Genomic DNA, 23863 nt, shown 5'->3' on the forward strand with positions numbered 1-23863 from the left:
ATGAGGGTATGAACGGGACATGCTCACCAGTGCAGGATCTGGTCGAACATCAAACCCCCAGCCAAGCAGCGGGGAGTGGGAAGTGGGCAAAATACACGAGTTGGAGTAGTGCGCTGTGGACGGAATGGACAGTAAATACAGGGGCTGTAAAGTGTGAGCAGAGAGCAACATCGGTGTCCCGACCCGTCCCGATGAGCCCAGAGGAAAGGTTGTGAGATGTGATTTCCTGCAGTCATCGCCTGATCTCGTCCGCGGCTATGGTCCCGTAGCCAATGACAGGACGGGCCCATGCTTGGTTCTGTCGTGGGTTCGTGTTGGCCGCATGCTTGGGTGTGTTTGCCTGGAGAGAAACCATTCCCGATCGAGTCATGCCCCGACAGGGTCACCAGTCACCAGTGAGGCCTGGCGGCTTCGCACAGGGAGGGGTATTTGGTGTGTTCCGTGAAGGCCGGGGATGTAATCAATCAACCCTGCCTCCACCTCCCCGGCTGCCGTCAACTAGAGGCATGGAACCTCCGGCATGGCGTGGGCTCTCGTGAGTTGAGTTGCCCCAAGGCTTAGAGTAGGCTACCCAGACTTCTAGACTGACGATTCAAGGTCGCCAAATGGTTGATAGGAGAAAGAGCAAAGGTGAGGCTCTTAGACCAATTGGCAGGACTGGAAGTCATTACGTTAACCTTTGCTTCTATGCCACCCGGCCCGTCGCGGATCGGAAGCCGTTCGAGCTGCTAAAACAGTCGTAATTAACTGCCGGCCCGCATCGAGTGGTCTCAATGTCGATCTCTCCAACGGCTGGCAAAGGGGGGGGCTTCCACTAGAGGCAACGGCGCCGCCCACACCTTGGCAACCTTTCGCCATCAAGCAAAGGACTCCAGTATGCTTATGGTGTGTCTGTGCACATTTCGTGAGCTCTGGTTCAATTCGTCGAATTGTGCGCAGCTGAGAGGGAGCGAGAGCGAGAGCCTAATGCAAGAGACACCGATATGGGCTGGGGATGAGAGAAGTTTGGGGGGCGTTAAGGCTATGCCGGCTCGCGCAGCCTGCTCCCCATCGGAGAAGCCCGGCCGTGTCTGTAGTCTTGGACTCGGCCAGTCCAGCGTGTCAATGGAACAAGAACAAGCCTCCATATCCGCAGATGCTGTGTAGTCCATGGTTTCGCAGAACCGTCCAGTGTTGTGCGTTTGTGATTCGCTCCCCGCCGTCGAATAGTGCGCCGTCTTTGGGGGCCGGATGTGCTTCCGTCAACCGGTTCCCCCAACCTTCGACGCCAGCTGTTTTTGGTCTGCCTCTGAGGGCGGAGCTGGAAGAACCGAAGGGCGTCATCACAGACAAGTGTTGGTGATCAGATGCATCTGGAGCAATGTGACGAGACACAGATCGCTCGAGGATTTCCCCCACCGAGCGTGCGTGCTCTAATATTTGACAGGCGTAAGTTAGGTCGGGTTGGTTCCATTTCAGCAGGACACCCTCCGTCCTTCCCTCCTCGGGTACAGTACAGTACATCGGGACGGCAGGCACGAAGGGAGCCAGCTCGAGGCATGCCCCTGAAAGGCAGGCACTCAGGTAATAGGCAACATCCAGGGGGTGTTTTTTCGGAGGAGGAAAGAACGAGACGGGAATATTCCGGGGACTAGCTGGAAATTATCTCCAAATTACTATCGGTACTAGTACTACCTCACACTTACCATAAGGAGTGCCCTCTTGGTGATAAGTGAAGAGACCACCATGTTGAGTGTGTCGACGCATTTTAGTTTTGTCCAATAGTATGGAGGTATGTGTACGTACGCTCGCCATCTCCTCGGTCAGCCGGGGCCTGATGTAGTAGCAGCGGTATTTTACTGCGCTAGAACAATGCAGAATTGACAGCGAACGCTTTAGGTGGTCCCGAAATGAAGATGCCCGCTCGCCTGTGGATGGATGGTGGTTCGATCCGGAGATTCCAGATTGATTGACCTCGGGTGTCCTTTAATTGTGGATATACGGATATTCTCGCTTCGCCGCCCAGGGCCACCAGTGACCACTGTCTCGATCAGACTCTCGATTGCGAGATCGCTGTCTCTGAATCTGGGATTTCCAGGAACAGGCCCCCGAAAGGAATCAATAACCGACTTCAGGTAAGCAAGATGATTGATTGCTTGGGTTCCTTTTATCATGTTCAAAACCTAACCCGTACGGAGTAGGCATTGTGCAATCCGCCCATACTTGCATGCTGAAGGTGCTGTAATCTGTATCGCTGCACGACATTTGTTGTAGACACGACTTCGTCTGGAGACCCCAAAATAGCAACAACCTTGGGCTGTCTCTCTTTTGATCGACGGCGAAACAAATGAACCTAGAAACCCCCGTTTCGGAGGGTAATGCCTGAGAAACAAACCTCATCTTTGGTCGCCGGGCGAGCGAGATGCGCATTGAGCATCGTCATGCAGCGGCAATTAGGTTGCGACCCAAACACGGGGAATTGTCAGCGCCGTGATGACATCCGATCAGAGTGTGATCAGGTCCGCGTGGGCTGCCCGCCCATTGGTAGAAACTACCCCGAGCTCCGGTGACGTGCCCTTTGACAGCCCTCCGCTTGCACGCCGTTGGCTTAGACCATAGTCCTCTTTGGGGCATCTGCACGGTGGCATCGCGGAGCTTTGGCGCGTTTCATCGAGACATCAAGACCGAAGAGGCAATCGAATTCGCCGAGCTGCGCAGCGTCGCATCGTCGCAGCGTCGAGATCGATCCGCACGTTTTATTTCCAAGAATCTTGTTTCTGCCCCGGCGGATAGGCTGGGGCCGGGGCTGCCGCTGGAGGCGAGAGAGAGATAGAGAAGGGGAGAAGGATGATGGGCCCTTGGTTTGAGATCTGCATGAAACAAAATGAAAAAAGGGCAGGCCCGATTCGTCTCATTACTGCCAACGACTACACACGGTCCTTGCACGCCGTTGTCGCCATCTTTTTCTTGGCTTTCGGGTGACGACCAACTCCTCACGAATTGCCAACTCTTCTTGCTCGCTCATGGATGGGCACGCCCTGGGCTTGACGTGACCGATCACTGCTGCTGTTGTGCGTAGCGGGGGTTAGGTTCTCCACTCCACGAATCTGGTTGGCGAGCGGGGAAGATTAGCGCGATATTATTAGCGGCCCCTGTGGATGGAAGCATCCATCCTTCGGCAAGGGGATCCTGCAAGCACGTTGCTTGGGAATCTGCCAGTCCTTTGTTTCGATGAACCCCCAAACCCGATGCAACTACTCGATTAGCGAGACACCCGCTCCCGAACACGTCGTGAAGCACACAATTATTTGTATTTCTCCCGCTCACCGTCGGGGCTTGGCGCTGAGCTTCGATTTCTTGGCCAGGTTAGAAGCGCCGAGCAATAGTTAAGGTAGCCTTGTCGGGGGATAAATCCATCTGTCGGTTAGGGCAAACGTCAAAAGAATCCTGGCCTGAGTTGCGACTTTCACGGTGTCGTTCTCGTAGGGGAATACAGTACATACCGCGAGGGCGTAGATACGGTACCCTGGAGGCAGTTTGAGATTACAACCTACACACCTGGGGAGTTTGCGTCACAACCCCTGGTTCGGTGGGCGGGTCGTCTCGTTCTCAACACTTAAAGTTCATACATACTAGGTACGGTACGTTCTGCCAATGGTCGTTCGGAATGGCGGAAAGAACCGCGCGCGAGGCGTTCGAGGAGACGTCTCTTAGGCATATTGGCATCTATATATCTAGTTATCGGATTCGGGATGTGAGTCTCGGAGATTTGGAGGACCGAAGGATGGGGGCCGATTTGAATTCTTTTACAATTTACATTGTACACAGGCCAGACATTGTTGCTAGTAAACCGGTGGGAAACATTCAGAAAAACGGGCAGGGGTTAGACGAGATGGGATGTTGCATAAATCGGGGCTAAGGGCCCGGTCTCACCCTAAATCCATTGGCTGACAACGCATGCCAGACAACGGGAGGAAGGATGAGTGTGAGCTCTCTTGACACACATGGACGGACATCTCTTATCTCGGCATTTGGTCTGGTTTCTAACGGAAGGTCTGAGATCTCTGGGAATTCTGTTCGTCATTTACTGTGTATAACGGAAAATACGAACAAAGGGTAAGAGATACATTTATTCGTGAAGAGAGAAGGGAAACTACGTGAGAAAAGAGTCGTACACAGCATAGTACTCCTCTATCTTAATTAGAAACAACGCGTTTACGTCGAACCATCGGTGCTCCAGAGACAGAGGGGTTAAAGTTATTAGTAAGTTATCTCAGCGGCGAAGCAGCGCACACCTTACGGCACATGGAGATTAGAGATTACAGAAGGGTGAATGCCAAGGCTAGCAACTTGGGGCCATGCATGCTACATAACACTCTTGGGGGATGATTGCCGTTTTGGAGAAACGAATCCACCCGATGGAACGGGCCTTGGCTTGTCGCGACACGTGTGCGTACTAGCGCGACCGAATCTCGATCTAATAAGTCCAGTGCTCCGGCGGGCGACAATCACGAGACACATGAGGTTACCTTCTAGAAGGTGGTGCCAACCTTATTAGCCGAGTTATGGAGAACCTAATTAACTCAGAAAGCAGCCCGCCCCAGATTCTTTTTTGACATGGTGGGATGAACCGTTTGCGGCCAGGTCCATATTGTCCAACCATGCCTCCAGAGTCCAGACAAGCCCGTCACCCGAGCAAGTATACAGATCACAGAAATCATGAAAGAGAATGGTACCTAAGGCTTTAATTGACCAAGTTATCGCAGACAACCTGAGAAACTCTTTACTCAGCACGCCCACACTGTGTAGATAGCAGTTTCTATAGTATAGGTAAGGTATGCCAGAACTGGTGTTATCTCCGTTGCGGATGTATCTAACTTACCATTATATCCATGGATGGAATGAAATAAGACGTCCGTGGTAGTTGCACACTGGCCACTCTCGTCACTGTATTCCATAGATTGCATACAAGATCGAAGCCATGGAATATGGCACTGCCCGAGATTTGAGATCGGCCCCCCGTTTCGGATCAGCCAACGGCATCGGCTTGTACCAAACAAACCGTACAAGTCCAAACCCAGGCTAATGCATCCCATTCGAGAAAGACTATAACCTGTAGTCTATGACATTGCCCTTAGCACAGGGCGTGCTTCCAACAATCTGTTGGATGGTCGGGAATAAATAACGATCGACTAGTAGCCCTTTCAGTTGCGTCTTTCTGTCACTCAAAGATACTGCACGGCGCACTAACGAAAGCCACTGCTGCAGCCTCCGGCAACCGGCTTGCTGAGTTCGCTCTTGGATATACGCTGCCGCCTTCACTGCCGCGTCATTAAGGACCAAATAGCGTCCGGAATTCACGCCAGAGTGCTTAGATGGAATGGATGGCAGGAGTGCGCACGTTGGCCTTTTCTTGACGGCCCTTTCATGGACGTGAACCGCTGGACAGATGAGGCACAGCGCTTAATGTAATTCTGCTAACCCAAATATTCAATCGCCCAGCCTTCCACACGGCGCACAGTCATCTCAACCTCTCGTCTCCACTGCCCCACGTTGCCCGCCTCCCGTCTGGAATCTTAACGGGCTAATACAAACTGACGGAAGCTGCACAGATCACACACGCGATCTGCTTAATACATATGCCCTTATGCATTATGCTCTTCTCCGTGCGAGTCCAGCAATGAACGCCGACTAGGCTACAGGACAATATTGACGGGAAGAGCAGGTGTTTGGAACTCGTGCGCTGAGCTGCTAAACTGGGCGACGGTATGATGATCCTATGCCTCAGCAGCTTTATGCATGATACGTACCGGTTTCGCTATGACTACCTACCTTAGGTAGTAAATAGGAATGCCCCAAGTATGCTAGTATCCCCTACCGCATAGCCGCGAGAGCTCCCCGGGCCGCTAGCTGCGACCGCTTCGCACTCACCGCATCGGGCTCCTTGCGCCCCCGCCATGTAAGTGTACTGTACCAGGATCCTGGCGGGCCAAATCCCAGCATCGGCAAGGCCCCAGCTGGGTGGTACCCCAGGCGTCCCAGCACCCACTTAGCTCGAGATTGTGCCCCCTCGTCCCGCACGAAGTTTCTCACCCCTTCCAAGGATCCCCCCACCCGCACGCCAATCTCATCAGGAAATCTGGGTTGCATTTCCTGACTTTCCAGATGGCACCCCTCGGCCCAAATCTCACACCCTTGCGCTTGGAACGATCTTAAGTGGGACGGTTATCGCTAAGACCCAGAGAGGTGTACCAACACACGTGTACGTACAAACTACAGGCATGTATGCATTGGGTGGATGTACCTTACCTGCCATAGATGTATTTTGCATCCATGGTGAGCGGGGGCGTATGTCCCAGCCCTGAATTACCAAGGGCAGATTTTGGGCGGGTGCGACGTGCCCGGATTCGCTCTGTCATCCGCTCTTTGACCTTGGAGTTGAACACCTCAGTCCGATGGGAGACGTACTCAGAGTCAGTAGTAGGACGGGTAGCAGCACACTTGTCGCCAAATCTCCCAGCAGCAGCAGATTCACCGCGGCCGTGTCCCGTCCGTCCCGCTCTTTGGTCCTGTTTCTCATAGTACTGTACTGTACCGCAGGTATTGTGCCAGCCTTCCACACTGATTGATTGCCCTTGTCGTCGCGAGCAGTCCCGATCGCTTTTTCTCCGACTGGTACATCCCGACCACGATGCACATGGACCGCAGGTTTCCACAAGGGAACACATTCTACCAAAGATAATTGGCTCTATTGTGCTGCAGCCCAGCTCTCCCGTCTCCGTCAGAATACGGGCGTGGTCGCCTTATTATACAACATCTTGCCACCCGCCTGAGAGGTAACCCTTCTCTCCCTTTCCCTCTTCTTTTCCCCCTCTCTCCCTTCTCTCGAGTCTCGCTCCAACGACATTCAAACCGTCCTCAACGGTGTGGTCGGAGGCGCGATTGCCGACGACGGTAGCCTGCAACGGGGCCTAATCAAACTGCATCTATTTGTGATCTCCGCTGTCTCTCCACACGTTCCTGACCCACTCACGCCCGACGCCCAAGAGTCGGTTCGTGCGTGTGCGTGTGCGCGTGCTCGCTCTGTGCAGTTGGGACGAGCTCTCTGGGGGACCCGACATTCCAGCTTGGGGCTTGGGCCAACCAGCACCCCCGACGGCGAGCAGCGAGGCGCCCCCATTTCGTGTTTATTCGCTCGATCTGCGACATTCACCCCGGCCCACAGCCCAGGGCAGGGCCTCGAGACGGGCAAACCAGGCTTGGCCACCAGTCTCCCACGCGCCCATTTCTCACTGACACGGCACGTTACGGAAGAGGGCGAGGCGCTGGAACGCCAAGTCAAGTATTATAGGCCAAAGGTAAGGGTACAGTACATACAGACCTTAGCTGCCCTGTGTGCTGCACAGTACGCAGTACACAGCGGTGTACGGTACGCACATACTAGGTCTAGTCTAGTACATGCAGACACACAGCTTCCCCGAGCGCCTTACCTGACCGGGCTGGTCTTTGAGGAACCCACAGCTCAGCGAGCGAGCCCAGGATCCCACAATCCGTTTTCGCGGGACCGCAGCCGACCCACTCCGCGCGATCTGCCCCAAACCAGCTCTGTCAATCCATGCCCCCCCTCCTCGGCGGCGACTGCCTGTCAAGCCTGGGGCTATCTTATTGAAAAGCAGGGAAAAGACGGGAAACTGTGACCCAAAACGCCCACCTCGCTCACCATAACCCTCCAGTTCGCAGCTCGTGCGTCTCTACCACCACCCTTTCGAGGATTATTAGATCGCTCGGGTGCTGCTAGATCTCGCCTCTGCTGGCTTTTGGGGTTTACGGCCTTTTTTCGAGTTGATGACCAAAAGGAACCTTAGGCGTCTCATTACAAGCAAGAAGAAAGAACTAGGCCTGTCAGCATCGACTGCCCGCCACATCGCCCCCCCGTCCATCCCATCTCGATTGGATCTTAGTCAAACCTCGAGTACCCCTTGGGTCGCGCTGACCTGAGAACATCTGCCCACCACCACCTTGGCCAAGGACGTCAGCCAGCTTCCGTTCCGACCAGGCAGTGAAGCCAGCCCCACGTCTACCTACCTCTACCTACCTTACCTACCTACACCTACCTAGCCTTGATGCAGCACTCCATACACCCACCCGGATTCCACGCAGCATCCTCTCGCGCCCCCTTGTAGCAAAACAGCAGCGCTGGCCACTCGGTTGCTGTGCCCGTCGTCCTCGGCAGAACCACGCATTCTGAACGTCAACGTCCCAAGTCGTTGCGCCTGCGCCGTACCGCCGTCCCGCGACTCACTCAATCTGTATCCTTGATGAGCTCCTCTTGCTCACCTCGGGTACTGACACCAAGATTTGACAAGTCCCGCTATGGATGTGGGCGATTCTAGCGCTAGGCAAAGGTGCGTCCGGTCCCTCGCGCTCGTTTTTGAACAAAGACACGGCCCGTCCGTTTCGTCTGTATCTAACTGCTGTGTTGCATCTGTGCAGTGGGAACCCAACTGCCAATCACCCTGACCAGTTTGATAGACGGCGCCCTACTAGAGAACGTATAGAGACATCATATCGAGAAGGGCCCAGCATGGCGACCGCAGCGTTGATCAGCCCTAGCGGGCCATACCATTCTCATCACGCCTTCTCTGGCTATCCTCATTCCGCCCCTACCACAAGTGTCCCGGGTATGATCTCGCCCGTCGATTCCCGCCGAACTTCGGATGGCTCAGAGACGCCTCATCGGCAGTCCTTGCCTTCCATCTCGGAGGTGTTTTCGGGGGCAAAACAGTCGTCTTTTGCTTCTCCAGCTCCAAACCAGATTGCCCCTACCCAGAGCCTCCCTTCGCCTTTTGGGTCTTCGACGCCGTCCAGGCCCTTTGGAGACGTAGGCCCAGACAAAAACCCATCACCGAGGGCTCTCCATCCCACGTCAGGGTATCCGCGACCCGAGCCTTTGGCGGCCTTTTCTGACCCGTCAAGACCCGTCATGTCGAGCCGGCCTGTGCCCCCTCCGCTAAATACCTTCTCGGGGCCACATCCGTCGCCTCCCGTAAAGATGGAGCAGCTCGAGGCCGAGCATAGACACACGGAAACCTCGCCGTATAGTGCCGGTCACCAACATCCTTCCTCTCAACCACACTCGGCTCACTTTAGCCAGTCCGGTCGACTGCCGCCTGGGCAACTACCTCTGTCCGCGTACCCTGTCTCTCCACGCCATAGCGGACCTTCCCTTCCATCGCCGTTTGAGTCACGATCGTCGATTTACGGCGAAGATGCAGACTATGCGCACGTTCGGGGAAACGAGCAGAAATCATCGGTTGATAAGAACTTTGAGTCGTGGGGCTATGACGAATGCATGCGCACAGTAAGCTACCCACACGTGCACTAGTTTGCACTCCCATAATTAATTTGGGTGCTACAGATTGCAACCACTGCGCGAAGCCTCGTCGGATTTTCCGAGGGCTATATGGCTGCGGCACGAGAGCAACACGGTTCGCCGCCTATCATGTCGCGACTGCCTACAGAAACCGAGCTCGACGTTCTGATCGGCAATACCCTTCTCATCTCGAAGAAGCTGGAAAACATTCGGGGGATGGTGCAACAAAATAGGCTTATGAACGAAAGAGCCCGGGAAAACGGCGGACGCAAGGCGATGGACGACGACGATGTTCCCATGTACGGAGATGGAATGAAGCAGCCGTACAGCATCACAGAAGTGAAGAAACGACGTGGTGTAGGTCATGCCAGCGAATACCCATGCCATGTGAGTGGAAACTTACGCTCGACACAGCGCGCAGCTCCGCCTGGGCGGTGCCATAGCTGCAACAGGATCGACACGCCAGAGTGGAGACGCGGTCCTGACGGCGCAAGAACGCTCTGCAACGCCTGTGGGCTTCACTACGCAAAACTAGAACGCAAACGACAACTCGACCAGAGATCAATGCGCCCCAAACAACCAGACGAACGAAACTAGCTAAGCTTTCGGTTTCGTCTATACTCTTTTTGACATTTCATCTCTACTAAGACGTCATTTCCGAATATGGGCGCGGTGGCTATACATTTCTTCCCATTTTTCTTATATCTATTCTCGAAGTTCCTCACCGGTGGGACATATACGGCTGCCGCAGAAGCACGGCCCTCTTATGTGCAGCACTGAAGCAGGTCAAGCGCGATTTTCATTTTGCATCATCTACAAAAATGTTTGTTTTCTAATACCCGGGGTGTCTGGACTAAATTTCTGACGCGGCCAGCGGAGGTCGGCAAAATCTCTTGTGTATATATACCCCCATGTTCGGTATCTGGGCTGGCTGGTTGGACGGTATTCCTAGGCATCATCATGGCGTCGCCTGTTCTTTTTCTCTCTATTTCCTCTTGTTTTTATTTCCATCACTTATAGATCAGCTTCTAGGTAGCTGACTTAGAAGGAGCGATACAGCGGTTGTGGCTGGGGTTGAAGTTCCAGATTTATGCTTGGGTTATCGCAGGACGGAAAGGGGTCATGCCGATTGCAGGCGGTCTGTTTACTCTAGAGGGGTAGGGTGATGTCGTAGTGCTGGGCCTGGGCTGTCGAACCCACCACAAGCACTGCAGACGTGTCAAGTTATAAGATGGAGGTCTTGCTCAGAGTTCCTTTTCTGTGTACGAGACCGGAAAAGGAGAAGGGATGGCTTTCCTAACTTGAGAGCGGAGGCTGGGGTACACACGGGCCTCGCCATGACGAGCCTCGTCCGCTGGCGGTTACTCGACGCCCCACAAGCAACAAATATGGAGCTGGGGAGGGTGTAGACAAGCGCGTGCCGGCGCCATCTCTATACCGATGAAATGTGTTTGAGCAGCAGCTTTGTTTGGGACGAGCGAAGAGAAAAAACAGTTTCCCGAACTGCGTGTTTTCTGCCATCTACCTACCTACCTACCTTACCTCTGCCTACCTCTACTGTTTACTACCTACTAACTTGCCCTCGCCAAAGACACGGGGCGGGGGAGGCGAAACCCAGTTCAAATTAAACTCTGTTTCTTGGTATTCTGATCTCAGATGTTCTGATGTGTGGTGTGGTGTGGTGTGATGTGACAAGACTCAAGACGGACACACCCACCCAGTGAGCGAACTGCCTCGACCTACTCCGTAACTAAAGTAGGTAGGAAGTTGTTACCATTCTTCTTATCCATGGGATAGGCGGACGGAAGGACGGGTACGAGCATACAGCCAGCAAGCGAGCGGGCTACTAGCCGGCCCGCGTGGAATCTCTACTAATATTACCTTGCCTACCAACCGCCTTGGAGTAAGTAGGTATATAATTGTATTTATCTCCATATTGTATGTATGTGGTATGCTCTCTTCGCTCTCTTCGTAGTCAGTCAGTCACTTATCCATCCTATCCACCTATTAACTGCTAAATGAAGCTCGCATGGCATGGCATGATATGTTGGTTAAGCCAGGTAAGGTATCTTATGTAGCATGGCGTAGCGTATATTGAGGTATCTAGGTGCAGTACAGGACAGTACGTGTCGGGCTGGATCCACTGAGAGAGACAGGCTTTTCTTTCTCTCGCCCGAGGCTGAGATATATTGACATCTAGACATCCGACATCTAACATCCAGTATCCCATTCCGCAACCAGTGTTTTCCCAGGCACGGGGAAAAGTAGAAGTTCTCTTGCCGTGCCAACAAAACCAAACGATAGGCGGGGTAATAACGACGATGCCATTTTATTTGCTGCTCAACCTTCTTCCCTGAACCCGGCCACATTCCCGCCGCTGCTTCGCATCCCGAACGCCCTGCGTTTCGCGTAACATGTTCGCGGCGGCTTCCCTCCCCACACACTCAGAGAGAGCACTTTACCCCATCCACCGACAACGACCTCGCTTCCCTACCCCCCCTTCGCATGTTCCTCCCAAACTGGTATTATAAAAATAGAGAGGGCAGGGGAAGGCAGAGGGAAGCACGAAAGAGACACCCAAGTGCCAAGATCACCTCGTCACCCTGTACCCTCCGCCGGCGACGGACTAGAGTAGCAACTACAAGACGCTGTGCGACATGACCATTTCATATTCTCCCTTGGACGGCGCTGCGGGCAGCCGTCCAATGCACACACAACATGACATGACATAGCACAGCACGTATCATGTAATCCCTGGCAAATGTGTCGAGGCCCTGCGGCAGGCAGAGAGAAAGCCAGCCGGCCAGCCCAAGCAGAGAGGGGGGGAAAAGGGGGGAACAGGTCGAGGCCGACAGTGGCGTCTCACGAATAGGTCGTGATGTACATCAAAACGGAGAAGGGGGGCTGGTAGTGGGTTAGTGGCCCCTATGCTCCCGGCCAACGAAGAGAGGAACGAAATATGACTACGGCGGGAAAGAGGAGACTGCTAGCTCTCTCGTCTGCAACATTGGCTGCTCCGTGAACAAAGAGAAATACCATGACTGCCCCGACGTTGGATGCTAGTCTCGTCCATGGAGCCCGAGTGTTTCTGGGGGAGGGGAGTAGAATGTGATATATGATAGCGAGATGGCGCTTTCAGGTTTGCGGCGCCTTTTTCGCGGCCAAGGGGGGGAGGGGAGGGGAGGGGGGAAGGAAACGGTAGGACCCTTTGTGGTGTCACAGAGTTCGCCCTTTTCCCTGGTTTTCTTGTGCTCTGGTCGGAGTCGGAGTCGGGGGGAAAGAAAAGAACTCGAGTCTGAAAAAGTAACCATGGAGATCTGATATTCCGGCGTGTATCTACGCAACTTCCACGCCCAGTATGTCCCAAGGCATACACTGTAGTACAGTACCTAGGTAGGTAGGGGGTGCGGGAGCGCAGGGCAGGCGGCGAATAACACGCGCAAATGCATATTCCAACACCACCAACGACTACCCTAAACCTGACAGCGGCACTTGGTCTAGGTGTGGTGGGCTTGGAGGCAGTGAATGGGATAGGTACCTCGGCACAGCCCGGTAGAGGCATCTCATATCGAAGGCCAGAAAAGCAAAGAAAAGCCCACGAAAACGAAGCATAATCTAGACCGTCCCGGCCGGCGAGAAGAGACAGCTAAGCCATGGCGGAAGTCGGGGCCAGTGGAGAGAAGAGACATGAGAAATGAGGCTACCTTACACGTGCAAAAGAGGGGAGGAAATGCTCCTGTTTGGTGGCTTGCTGTGTGCAGAGAAGACAGTAAAAAAGAAAAAGGAAAAGAGACCCCTCACACGCCTCTCGACCTGTACGGGCACCTGCAGCATCAGCCCACGACTCTTGTCGCCGGCTATCTAGATTGCTTTTAGTGCGAGAAGGCGCGTTTTGGCCCAATTATGTCTAGGTATAGGCCTCTCGGCTGGACCTGCCTAGGTTGCATAGGCCTCATCCTGGGATGGAAAGACGAAAAGAAAGGAAGCAATGCCCTGCAACGAGAATCACGCTCCTTCTTACCGCTGGGCTGTGACCTAGTATCTATCGGATACCTGGCTTGTTCTAGGTGTGGTGGAGTACATGTGCCTACCGTACTGTAGTCGTGATGGTCCCTAGGGCGCCTTCCGCTTTTGAAGCCGGTGTGGGTCAAAGGCTCAAAAGGGAGTAAACACGATGAGGAGAGAGAGCAAGGGAGGAGCCAAATGGCGAGTCTAGAACTTTGGTTGCTTCTTTCCGTCCCGGTTTCGGGCCAATAGCCAGCCCATTCTATTTCAATAACCTGGAAGATGGTTCTCTTTTGCTGCCCAGTTGTCGGGGTTTCAGTGCTGGGCACCCGAGCCGGGTGGGAGGGGAGTGCAGGACGGATCGGAGACGACGAGATCCAGGGCAGATCTCCGCAGCCGAGAAAGGGCTTCCTTTGTTTCCCAAGAAGGACGCAAGAAGCACATAGGAAGCCCAGCCGCGGGGGAGGGAGGGGTGGAAAGCGGAGAGCGAGGAAGGAGGTGCGGGGTCTGGCTTGTCAAACCGAGATGGGCTCTCTCTGGATTATGCACGTAGGCGGTATTGGATCTGAGGATCCCGATTTGCCCCCAACTCCAAGCCCCTCCATCCCAAACCGGGCCCACCACTGGCTCAAGCAGCCAGTACGCCAAGACAAGACGCGCACTGGTCGACACGTGTATGTACTGTACATGTGCGCTGCACTGCTGCATGCAACCAGAAACCTTTCCATTTTCTCCTCCTCAGAACGGAACTGCCCGTCCAGTGTCAGACCCAGCCTGGAGTCCAACCAATATGTGTGGCCCGTATGGACGTCATCCCATCTCAGCCAGCCAGCCAGCCAATCCATCTCTGGTCTCCAGACTCCAGACCGAAGAGTGCCTGCCAGACTGGGGCGCAATGCGTTATTTTCCACATTCGGGGACCCCCAGCAAGAGGCTTCTCTTTGGCTCGAGACGGGCGCCCCCTGACGTCACGCTGGCCTGGCCTGAACGGGCTGGCTTTGGTGGCCGACACACGGCAGCGAGGAGCCGGGGGGAGCAGGGTGGTTGATTTGTAAAAGATATCCGTATGCGCAATAGCCTCTCGAGTCTCGTCGGCCGCGTGTCTAATCCTTTTGCCGGAACTTAACGTCTGGGCCGTCACGGACTCCTCGCGCATATCGATCTGGCATGAGAGATTGACGCCGACCAACCAGGTACAGTACCTACCTAATTATAACACTGACGCTCAATACGCACCGCGCGGGTATCCGTCCAAATGTCCGGGAGTGAATATTGGCGCAGTGAGGGCACTCGCTTCTCAACCGCCAACCATTGAACGAGCACCAGGTGAGCCTCGCCTCGTGTGCGCGCGAGATGCAACACATGCAAGGCACATATGCGGTCACGCGACGGCGAAACCCATACAGAAATAACGGTCCAGACTAGTCAGGCAAGTCGCTGGAACACGCGCAGAGATAAGACACACTATTGCCCAGGCTAGCCGAACTGTGGCTGGTTGGCTGGCTGACAAGTGTCGGAGTGTATCGGAGTGTGTTGGAGCCAACATCCAAATCTCTGCACTTGAGAGGGCTTGCATCTGCATGGCAACGCCGAAGCCGCGCCAGGATGGGGAAGAAGGCATTCAGCTGCCCACCAACTAGGGCCATTGCCTGGTACAGTACCATCTTATGCCTTGGAGAAGTCGCCGGCCATGATAGGACACGCTAATTGTGTTACGCCAGCCACATACGAGAACGGGCCGTCGTAAATGTGGAAGGAGGATAGGAGTGGTGCCGGTCGAAGGCGGGAGACCTTTTCCAAAACGCATGATTTACACTGGGTTGCTTCTGCACAATATCGGCCAGACTATAGTCCAGGTCTAGTGGTGGCTTCCAAACCCCGGCGAGTGTGCATGGCACGCCAGGCTGTCGAAATACACGGCATGTTTTTTTGCTCGTTTCTTTTTTCGTGGATATTCCATATTTTCGCTTGACCAACCCGACCTGTTCTAGGCTCTAAGACATGGCACCCTGACGGCGACGTCATTCCAGAGAACTGCCCAGCCACGACAGCATGAGCGGTGTGGACTATGTGGCAGTTGTGGACCACATGGCATGCTTCATGACACCAAGAATACGTCAAGCGTCGTGCTAGAGAGCCGATGAGAGCGGCTTGCGGCTTGCGGCGCTGTCGGTACCGAGGCCAAGGCGCGTTTCTCGTTGCGGCGCAAAGGCAGCTTGGCCTAAGGTAGGCTATCCCGGCCTACTCCGCTTCCGTGCCCGCTCTAGGATCTCCTGGGATCAGCCTAAGAGAGGCTCCCGCAAACGCCTAGACAGGGACACCTGGGCGAGAAGCCCTCGGATGCCGCTAACCCAGACCCGCCGATTTACGGAAAGCCGAGACCGAGGGCCCAGATCGGTTCCCTAACTGGCCGCCCTGGACAAAGTTAGAAACATGTCGGCCGGCCGACTTGCTGCTGTCCTTGGGCACCTGGCATCTGACAGGACCCTCCTTGCCTACAAGTCAGTCACAGCGTGAGTGAGATGGGCCGTGTCCGATGGAAGAAATATGCAGTACTTCCCAGGGGTGCGGGCATCAAACGTCACTCGCCGAGCCCGCACAAACAAGAAGATGGGCTCGCGGACGGCCCGGATGGGTTCCTCCGGTGACAGCAGGCGATGGCAGCCAGCTCATCGACAGACTCGCCGAGAGGCGCATGTCAGGCATGCGTCCTCCAGTGTCACCGCCCTTCTAACTGTTCGACGTCCATGCAACATGCGAGTGCAGGAAGCGTGCTTCCAAAGTCCGGAGCGGGTGTCTCGGCAGCTGTCCCCTGGTTGCGGCCGCGTGGAACTATGGCTATGGCCAACTCGGTTCAAAATCTTTGTCATCTAGTTATCTGGTGATATTATCAGCAAGGCTGGCACAAGACGATCCAACCTCGAGAACATTAGTAAAGTGCTAATCATGGCTCTCTGTCTTAGGTGGGGGTCGTGTCTTGTCGTCTCACCTTCTAGAAGGCCTCTCTCGTCTTCGGGAGCACCAAGCCCCCGGCGGATGACATAACACGTGAGACACGGAAGTTTCGTTTCCCTTGGTCCCTTGTTTCTGTCTGTCCAACTCTCGGTGCGAAGGGAACTGGTAGCCAGGAGCCGTGGCAATAAGGGTCGCTGCACTGCTCGATAAGGGTACATGCGTGGTGTCGGGCGAGTCGCCGGACCGACACTGCACAGCAACACGGCGGAGCACGAGTAAGCAACACGTTGCGTTTCCCAGTAGGACCCTAGATTTCCTTTTGGAGAGAGGGTTCCTTCGTCCTTGCTTGAGGGCCCAGTTCAGACCCAGGGTCCTCGGCGGGATGGACAACCAGTCTTTTTTTTTTTTTTTTTTTCTCAGAGTTGTACACACACATGGGCCTCCCTAGATCGAGAGGTCTGTCTCATCTTCGCGTTTTTTTGGGAGGTATGTATGAACACGGTGCGATCTCCATCTCTGCGCTCGTCGCGGTACATCGGCCCAATGAGCACCCGCTCCCGCCACCAGCCAGGGCCGCCGCGGTCTCAGACCCTGCGTGCACAGCTATGTCATCGGTTTCTTGTTCCTGGTGTTTTGCTGTCAGGGTCCTCGCCCTCGCCCAGGAGGGCGGGGTATGGTTAGCAGGGGTGTTGCAGCAAGGGACCCTGCAGGTAGGCGTTGTCGCTGTGCAAGCAAGCGGCTAACTAGTTCTTTTCCCTTTTTTATTCCCTTCAGCTCGGAAATGCGCTATGGCCGTGGTGATGCGGCATCTGGGTCGGCTGGCCTTGGCCTGGGCGACACCAAATGGCTCAAGTAGCGATGCGCGAGTATGAGCTGTTTTTGTGTGTTCGGGGTTGGCAGAGAATATTCTTACCGCCTAGACGAATTTCATTTCATCTTGTGGCATACGGGGGTGTTAAGACATACGATGGAGTATCCAAAGTGACTGAACTGTTATGGTTGCTAGGCTGGCTGCCTAAGGCGAGCAAACAAATAGGGGCTAGGGGGGGTTGGGAGAACGTCGTAAACAATACCAGCAAGCAAACGGGTCGCGTTTACAACACCGACCGACCTTCAAACGCTCTCGCCAGTCAGCCAACCACCAGCAGCCTAAATCGCATCGCAAAGCAAAGCAAGCTCCGTATCCACCTGCGCCCGCCCCCTTTTCCATGTCATGCCCCTTGTCCCCACAACACCATCGCTGAAAAAAAGGAGGAAAAAGGGAAGAAACCCTAGGGCAGGGCACTCCCCACACGCAAAAGCGCATGCAACTTATTTACCGCAATTACCGCAATCCTCTCCATCAAAAGCACACAACTCGTCGTTAATAAACGGTTATGGGCGTGTGGCTCAGTTGGTAGAGCGTTCGCTTAGCAATCCACCCACCCAGTGTTGTCCCCAAGATCATCCTGGGCCTTGGTCCACATTGCGAAAGGTCCTGGGTTCGATTCCCAGCCCGTCCAGAATTCCCACGACGAGTTGTGTGCACTCTTGTTTTCCCTTTCCCTTCAATCTCGGGCTTTTTCCTTTTTTTTTTCCTTTTTTATCTTTTGTCAAAAAGAAAGGGAATTCCTCGCGATATTATCTGCGTAATTATACCGTAGGGCATGTGCATAGGTAGTTTTGTCTATGCTTGCTTAGACTATTCTACGACTGACTGGGAACCCTTCTCTACCTTGGTGAATGATAATGAAGGAAAAGAATTCCTCAAGTCACCTGTTTGGGCTACCTCTTGAGTGAGGACTTGTTCACATGAAGACATGCCAGGCATTACTTACCTGACATTTCTATATCTACTTGTAGATGCTCGGCATCCCTTCACCTTACTACGCCATGCGTTGCATGGCATGTGTTTTTCCCGCCTGCTACTTATAACCAAGCCGGACACGTCGGACCCTCCTTCCACCTAGTAAATCAAACAAAAAAGGGAGAGGAACAGAAACAAAAAATATACAGCATCTGAGATTCGTTGGTCGTCACCGGCCCAGCTACTAGTCAGACGATCAGTAACTTGTGTAGGGGAGAGCGGACGGGATCCCGAAGTCTTCACTGTCTATGGCCGTATGTGTCTGTCGTCTGCCATGCTGGCGCATATCACGTCCCGGACTGCTGCGGAAGTGCACTCAGGGATAGAGATGACGACCGAATGAATAAATGCTAGATAAGGTAGAGGCTCAGTCCATGTGTATTACTTGGCGCTTCATATAATATAGCGACGTGTTGTCTAGTGCGTAGATGCGGGGAAGTATATATATATGTAATCTAGGGTGCTTTTCTTGCTGTTGAACCCATGAGAAATGTCGTTCTCGTGACTCTAAAGTGAAAACAACCTACTGCTCCAGGTAAATATCACGGCTGTGAACATCGGTTTTTTCCTGGTTTGTGTAGAAGCTAAACTGCCCGTAAACATCAAGACCACCCCCCCCCCCCCCCCCCCCCCCCAAAAAAAAAAAAATCAAAACTGTTTCTGGAGCGAATCAGAAACGTATAAAGGCATAGACCAACCTATCTACCTACCTAGTACGCACTACCCAGCCAGCATACACTTGGAAGGAAGGAAGATAGCAGACGTTGGTAACAAAGCGCGGGAAAGGAGACCACACGCACTTCTAGGCATGAATATCTCATAACTAACTACCTAGGTAGGCAAGGCAAGGCAGGTGAAAGAAGCAAGACCGAGACGCAGTTGAGAAGTCAATATAAATAGATAGAGAAGACAGTAGATAGATAACTAGACGGATGTGACCTTGTCCTTCGTCAGTACCTAGGCAAGTAGGCAGGGGACCAAGTAGATACAAAATCTCTCTCTCTCAATGGGAGAAAATAAAACATAATGTAGCAGTAAACATACTCGGTCAGTCAGTAACCCGCCTACTTAGCAATGAAGCGGCCTAAGTGCAGCGAGGTAAGTAAGTAGTTAAGTAAGTAAATAAGTAGCAAGGCAGGTAACTGTAAGGGTAAGGGTAAGGGTAAAGGCAATAAGTAGCTATAATAAAGCCAACCAGCCGCCGCCGCCGTCTCTTTCTCTTCTGCATACCAAACGGGCAAAGCAAGATGCGCACAACACACAGCACATAGCACACACAGGCATACGAGCACACAAAAGAAGCAGTGCATACTTCCCCCCGGTATTATTGAAAAAAAAGGAAGAGGAGAACACAAACACGGAACCACCACCACCAATAAAAACACCCCCACAGCCCCTCTTGCCATGCCATGCCATGCCATGTAATAACACTACCATAGCACCATCACGCCCCGCCCCTCCTAAACGGGCCCAGAAACCGCTCGAGGCCAGGGACGCCGGCTGCAGCCCAGCCGCGGCCCGCCTGCTCGCTCTCGCCGACGGCGATGACGGCGGCGACGAGGTCCTTGGTGATCTCGTCCGAGACGACGCTGTCGCGGGCGTAGGCGGGGTGGGCAGCGACAAAGGCGCGGATCCACGCGGCGGCGGTGCACAGCTCGCCCGAGGCGCGCATGCGGATGAGGTCGAGGTAGGTGGCGAGGCGGCAGCGGGTCAGCACGTCGACGTTGACCGAGTCGAGGTACGACTCGACGATGGGGATCAGGCCGGGGAAGAATTCGTCGCCTTCGTCAGAGGACTGTTGTTCTTGTTGGGCTCCAGAAGAAGAGCGGGCTGCGTACGCCGTGCCGTTGATGATCTCGTTGACCGACATTAGGCGGTACTCGTCCTCGACGGGGCCGGCGGGCGGGGTGGCGGGGCGGCTGCCGGGGCCGACGGGGGTGTTTGCGCCCGAGGACGAGGCCGAGGCTGCGCGGCGGGGCGGGCGGGCGGGGAACAGGTTGCGGCGGAAGTAGAACTTGCGGTCGAGCACGGCGTCGCGGGCGTGGGCCGTCTCCATGTTGGCGTCGACCTTGACGATGGGGATGTAGAAGTTGAGGTCGAAGCTGAGGATGGCGCGCGTGATGAGCACCATGAAGACGGCGAAGGCGGCGTTCTCAAAGTCGGTCATCTGGATCTCCATGGGGCGGAACTCGACGCGCCAGCCGATGCTGTTGTCGGCCGGCGGCGGCTTGAAGCGCATGTGCTGCCAGTTGGTGCTCTGGATGTTCTCAAAGTGGTCCGTCTTGCTGAGGTCGAGCGTCTCGAGGTCCTCGGCGAAGATGACGATGGGGTCGCGGATGAACAGGTGGGCAAAGTGCGTCGCCAGCCGCGAGTCCATGCCGCCCTCCTCGAGCTCCTGCTTGATGGCCTCGTCGATGACCAGGTTCGGGTCCATGTACTCGGGCCGCAGTCGCGCGTCCGTCGAGATGTACGTCGAGTTGGACGCGTACCGTGACTTTGGTATCCGCCACCGGTTGTTTTGCAGCGGCTGCCGCATGAGTCAGCACTCGCCCTCAGGGCGGGATGGAATGTCTTACCTTGTCGCCCAGCTCCTCGGCCGTCCTGTCGTCGACGGCCTTGCTGATCTGGTTCCACCGCACGTCCGTGTCGGCCAGGAAGCCCTTGTAGATGGGCGTAGCGGCGGTCAGGGCGAGCAGGATGGGGCCGAGCGGGCTCAGCTGGTCGTACATCTGGCGGCCCTCGGTGATGTTCTTGGCCTGGAAGGTGATCTGCAGGCAGCAGCTGCCCATGCCAAAGGCCATGGCGTCCATGTGGATGAAATTGTCGGGTGCGGCGCCGCCGGTGCGCACGTCCTCATCCTCGGGCCACTGGTGCAGGTCGCAGTTGACCGTCGGGTCCTTCCACGGCCACGACGTCTTTTCGTCACGGAACACGGGCACGTTGACCTGCACCTTGCGCCCGCGCCGCGAGCGGATGTTCGCCGCTAGGGTGGGGAAGCGGATGTGTGGGTTCGCGATCTCGTCGGGCACGAACTGGGACCGCAGCTTGGGCCCCGACACGGGGTATGCCGGGTCCGTGAACACGCCGGGGCTGCCGAGCCGCGGGAACGTCGTCAGCGTGATGGGGAACTCGGTCGGCAGCATGTGGTCCTTGGCGATGCGTCTCCTGTCGTCGGCCGATTCATGTTAGACTGACGGCACATCGAGACAATGACGAACGATACACGATGTGCAAGACGAGCATTACCTCAGCTTCATGTCTGGCTCGACATTCAGCAGCTCCTTGAACTCGATGCCCCACGGCTTGCCCGGCGTGGCTTCGAGCATGAACCTCCCAAACTCTGGGTGGAAGACGGGAAACGGGTCGTCAGTCCTGTAGAGCAGCAGAGCAGGCATTGTGAGCACGAGGTCGGCATCGCGATGCATGGCCGAGAATCCTCTTACCGAGACGCGACATGGCCTTGGATGTCAGGGACGCCGCCCCCTTTGGCGGCCAGGCTCTTGTCATTAGCCAAGGCCTCGAGGATGTCTGCCTGCCTCAGGGACAGCAGCACTTTGGGGTCTTCCTTTGAGTAGGTCACGACGAGGTACTCGACCTAGGAGAGGGACAGGCGTCAGTCAGGGTTTGCTAGGCCGAAGCGGAGTAGGGTGGTGCGTGGTTACCTCGTCGCCCCAGAGCATGGCATCCCGTTCTTTCCCCTTGGCCCTGTTCCATATCTCGAGTAATTGCTACGCCGAGTGTCAGCCAACCTCGTCCTTGGGTGACTTGACTTGGGCACGTGCGCCGTGCGGAAGACGCGGCCCCTCTTCGGCAAGGGCCGTCTTGGGATCCGAAAAGGGGGTGTGGACGAGGGTCTTGGTCTCACCTTGATGCCCCAGGCCCGGACCAGATGTGACTGCTTTTTGGCATCGGGCCAATCCAGAGCGGTTCCCTGGGCGCTTTACATGTGGTAAATCAGCATGGCGTCACGGACGGCCGAGAGGTCTGCCTGCCTGGCCGTCCCGGCATTGGTTCCCCCACGGGGTGGTAAGTAAGGGGCAAGGGGATACATACAGGAGACCCATTTTGTGCGTCTTTGTTACGGACGAGTCGGGTCGGGGTTGTCTATTCCTTTATCACAGATCCGGCTTTCTCCCCTGCGTGGTGTTCCGTCCCACGGGGATCGGTGGCGGGATGACACCTCACACGCCCTGCTAGCACCTGGACAGAACAGATTGGCGAGGTGTAAGCAGGCGGCTGCGGGCACGGCAGAGACACCACACGACAAACACAACCACCAACACCTTTGGCCGCCCTGAACCGGACTGTACTGGCTTTCTCCCTTTTTCTCTCTTCCTGTTTGCTCGGCCTTGCTCTCCCTTGGATCTCGGTGGGCCTGGCTAAGAGAGAATTAACAGACCGGCCGTAACTAAGACGGTAACAAGTGCGGCGATGAAGGGTAGACTTGAATTGAGTGAAACAAGGAGGAGCGAGTGAGTAAATGATCAAGGGGTGAGTGACAGCGGGCAGCTCGATGGCAAGACAGCCTGAGAGTGCTCCCTTCGAGACAAAGGCAAGTGAAGCCTTTCTGCCTTGCTTGGTTCAACAATCAGCGTGAATGTAGCTTGGCATGCCTTGCCTGTCCGACAATTTTCTTTCTCTCTTTCGTCCTAGAAGAATCGGAGAGATGCAAGGCACAGCACAGCAGAGCAACAAACATAGCACGCACAGCAAGCAGTGCAGTGCAGTGCAGTGCAGCCAGCACACACTTTCAGCACACCCTCTTTCTTGTCTTTCTTTCTCTTCTCTTGCAGTTGCAATCACTCACTCACTCACACGCAAAAAAAGCATCAAGGTTGCCGCCAACCATCCCCCACCACCTCATCCCCTCACCTCACTCACGAGAGCAGCCCCCCACGTTTTTCATGGTTTCAAAGAGGCTTTCGTGGGTAGGTTTTGTTGTGGGTTTAGCTTTGCTGGCTTGGCTCGGGCGGAGAAACCGAATCACAGGATGAGATGCAGATGCAAGCTTGGGGGGAGCAAAAAGGCGTCATCGCGTCCACGCAATCGTTCTGGGCTCCCAGTGGACGAGAGAAAGCATGCGTTTTGAGGCTGCTTGCTGTTGCTTGCTCGTGCTGCTGCGGGGGACAGGGATGACATTGGCACCACCCAAGCACGAGGCGTGCTTGGCAGGCCGGATTGGAATGACTTTCGAACCCTTGTTGCAAACAGTGGGAGGCGGAGGAAAAAGAGAAAGGAAAATGATATATAAAAATGCAAGTTACCTTTACTAATTTTATTGTCAGTCGTGTGAAGCCGAAAGCCCTTTGTCTGGCTGGGGGTGAAATCTTTTTGATGCTGTGTGATGGTTCGGCTTGACGGAGGGGGGGGATAGGTGGTACTTTTACTATTTGTGAGCGCTTGAAAGTGACCCGATTATCGCTGCGGTGTGTATGGGGGAAGAGTCCTCTGTACGGAAATGCACGGTGCCCGCGTACAGATATGTACGTCTGTAGAAATAAGAGCGGGCGTGGAATAGACGGAATAGATTTTTCGTTTTTGCTTTTCTCCTTTAACCTAGGCCTTTTTTTTTTTTTTTTTTTTTTCAAAGTGATAAGCAAAGTACCGAGCGAGTAAGTTTGGCAGATTAGAAACCCCCGTCATTCTCACCTCCAGGTTTCCCTGCGGACAAAAACCCCGTCAAAGAGTCTCCACACCCCGCTCCC

The 23863-nt window shown here is 54.8% G+C and overlaps 2 protein-coding genes and 1 non-coding gene across 3 annotated transcripts; 2 read left to right on the forward strand and 1 right to left on the reverse strand.

The window, feature by feature from the left end:
- Positions 1–8563: 8563 nt before the first annotated feature.
- Positions 8564–9949, forward strand: B0T26DRAFT_635990 (uncharacterized protein; the record flags this gene model as incomplete). The annotated part of the gene is made up of 3 exons (XM_060436784.1): positions 8564–9340; positions 9398–9709; positions 9767–9949. 3 exons carry the CDS (start codon positions 8564–8566, stop codon positions 9947–9949), a joined length of 1272 nt encoding a protein of 423 aa, XP_060301511.1.
- Positions 9950–17690: 7741 nt separating this feature from the next.
- B0T26DRAFT_t62 lies at positions 17691–17814 on the forward strand. Its single transcript has one exon. It is a non-coding gene; the product is annotated as a tRNA-Ala (tRNA).
- A 1788-nt stretch (positions 17815–19602) lies between these two features.
- Positions 19603–22222, reverse strand: B0T26DRAFT_673151 (glutamate-cysteine ligase; the record flags this gene model as incomplete). Its single annotated transcript, XM_060439561.1, has 7 exons — positions 19603–20685; positions 20735–21323; positions 21405–21530; positions 21602–21753; positions 21821–21886; positions 22024–22096; positions 22212–22222. The coding sequence occupies 7 exons, from the start codon at positions 22220–22222 to the stop codon at positions 19603–19605; spliced, it is 2100 nt and encodes a 699-aa protein (XP_060301512.1).
- Between the last annotated feature and the right edge of the window lie 1641 nt (positions 22223–23863).

Source organism: Lasiosphaeria miniovina (genome assembly GCF_030549165.1).
Source record: "Lasiosphaeria miniovina strain SMH2392-1A chromosome Unknown B0T26scaffold_2, whole genome shotgun sequence".
Classification (NCBI taxonomy): domain Eukaryota; kingdom Fungi; phylum Ascomycota; class Sordariomycetes; order Sordariales; family Lasiosphaeriaceae; genus Lasiosphaeria; species Lasiosphaeria miniovina.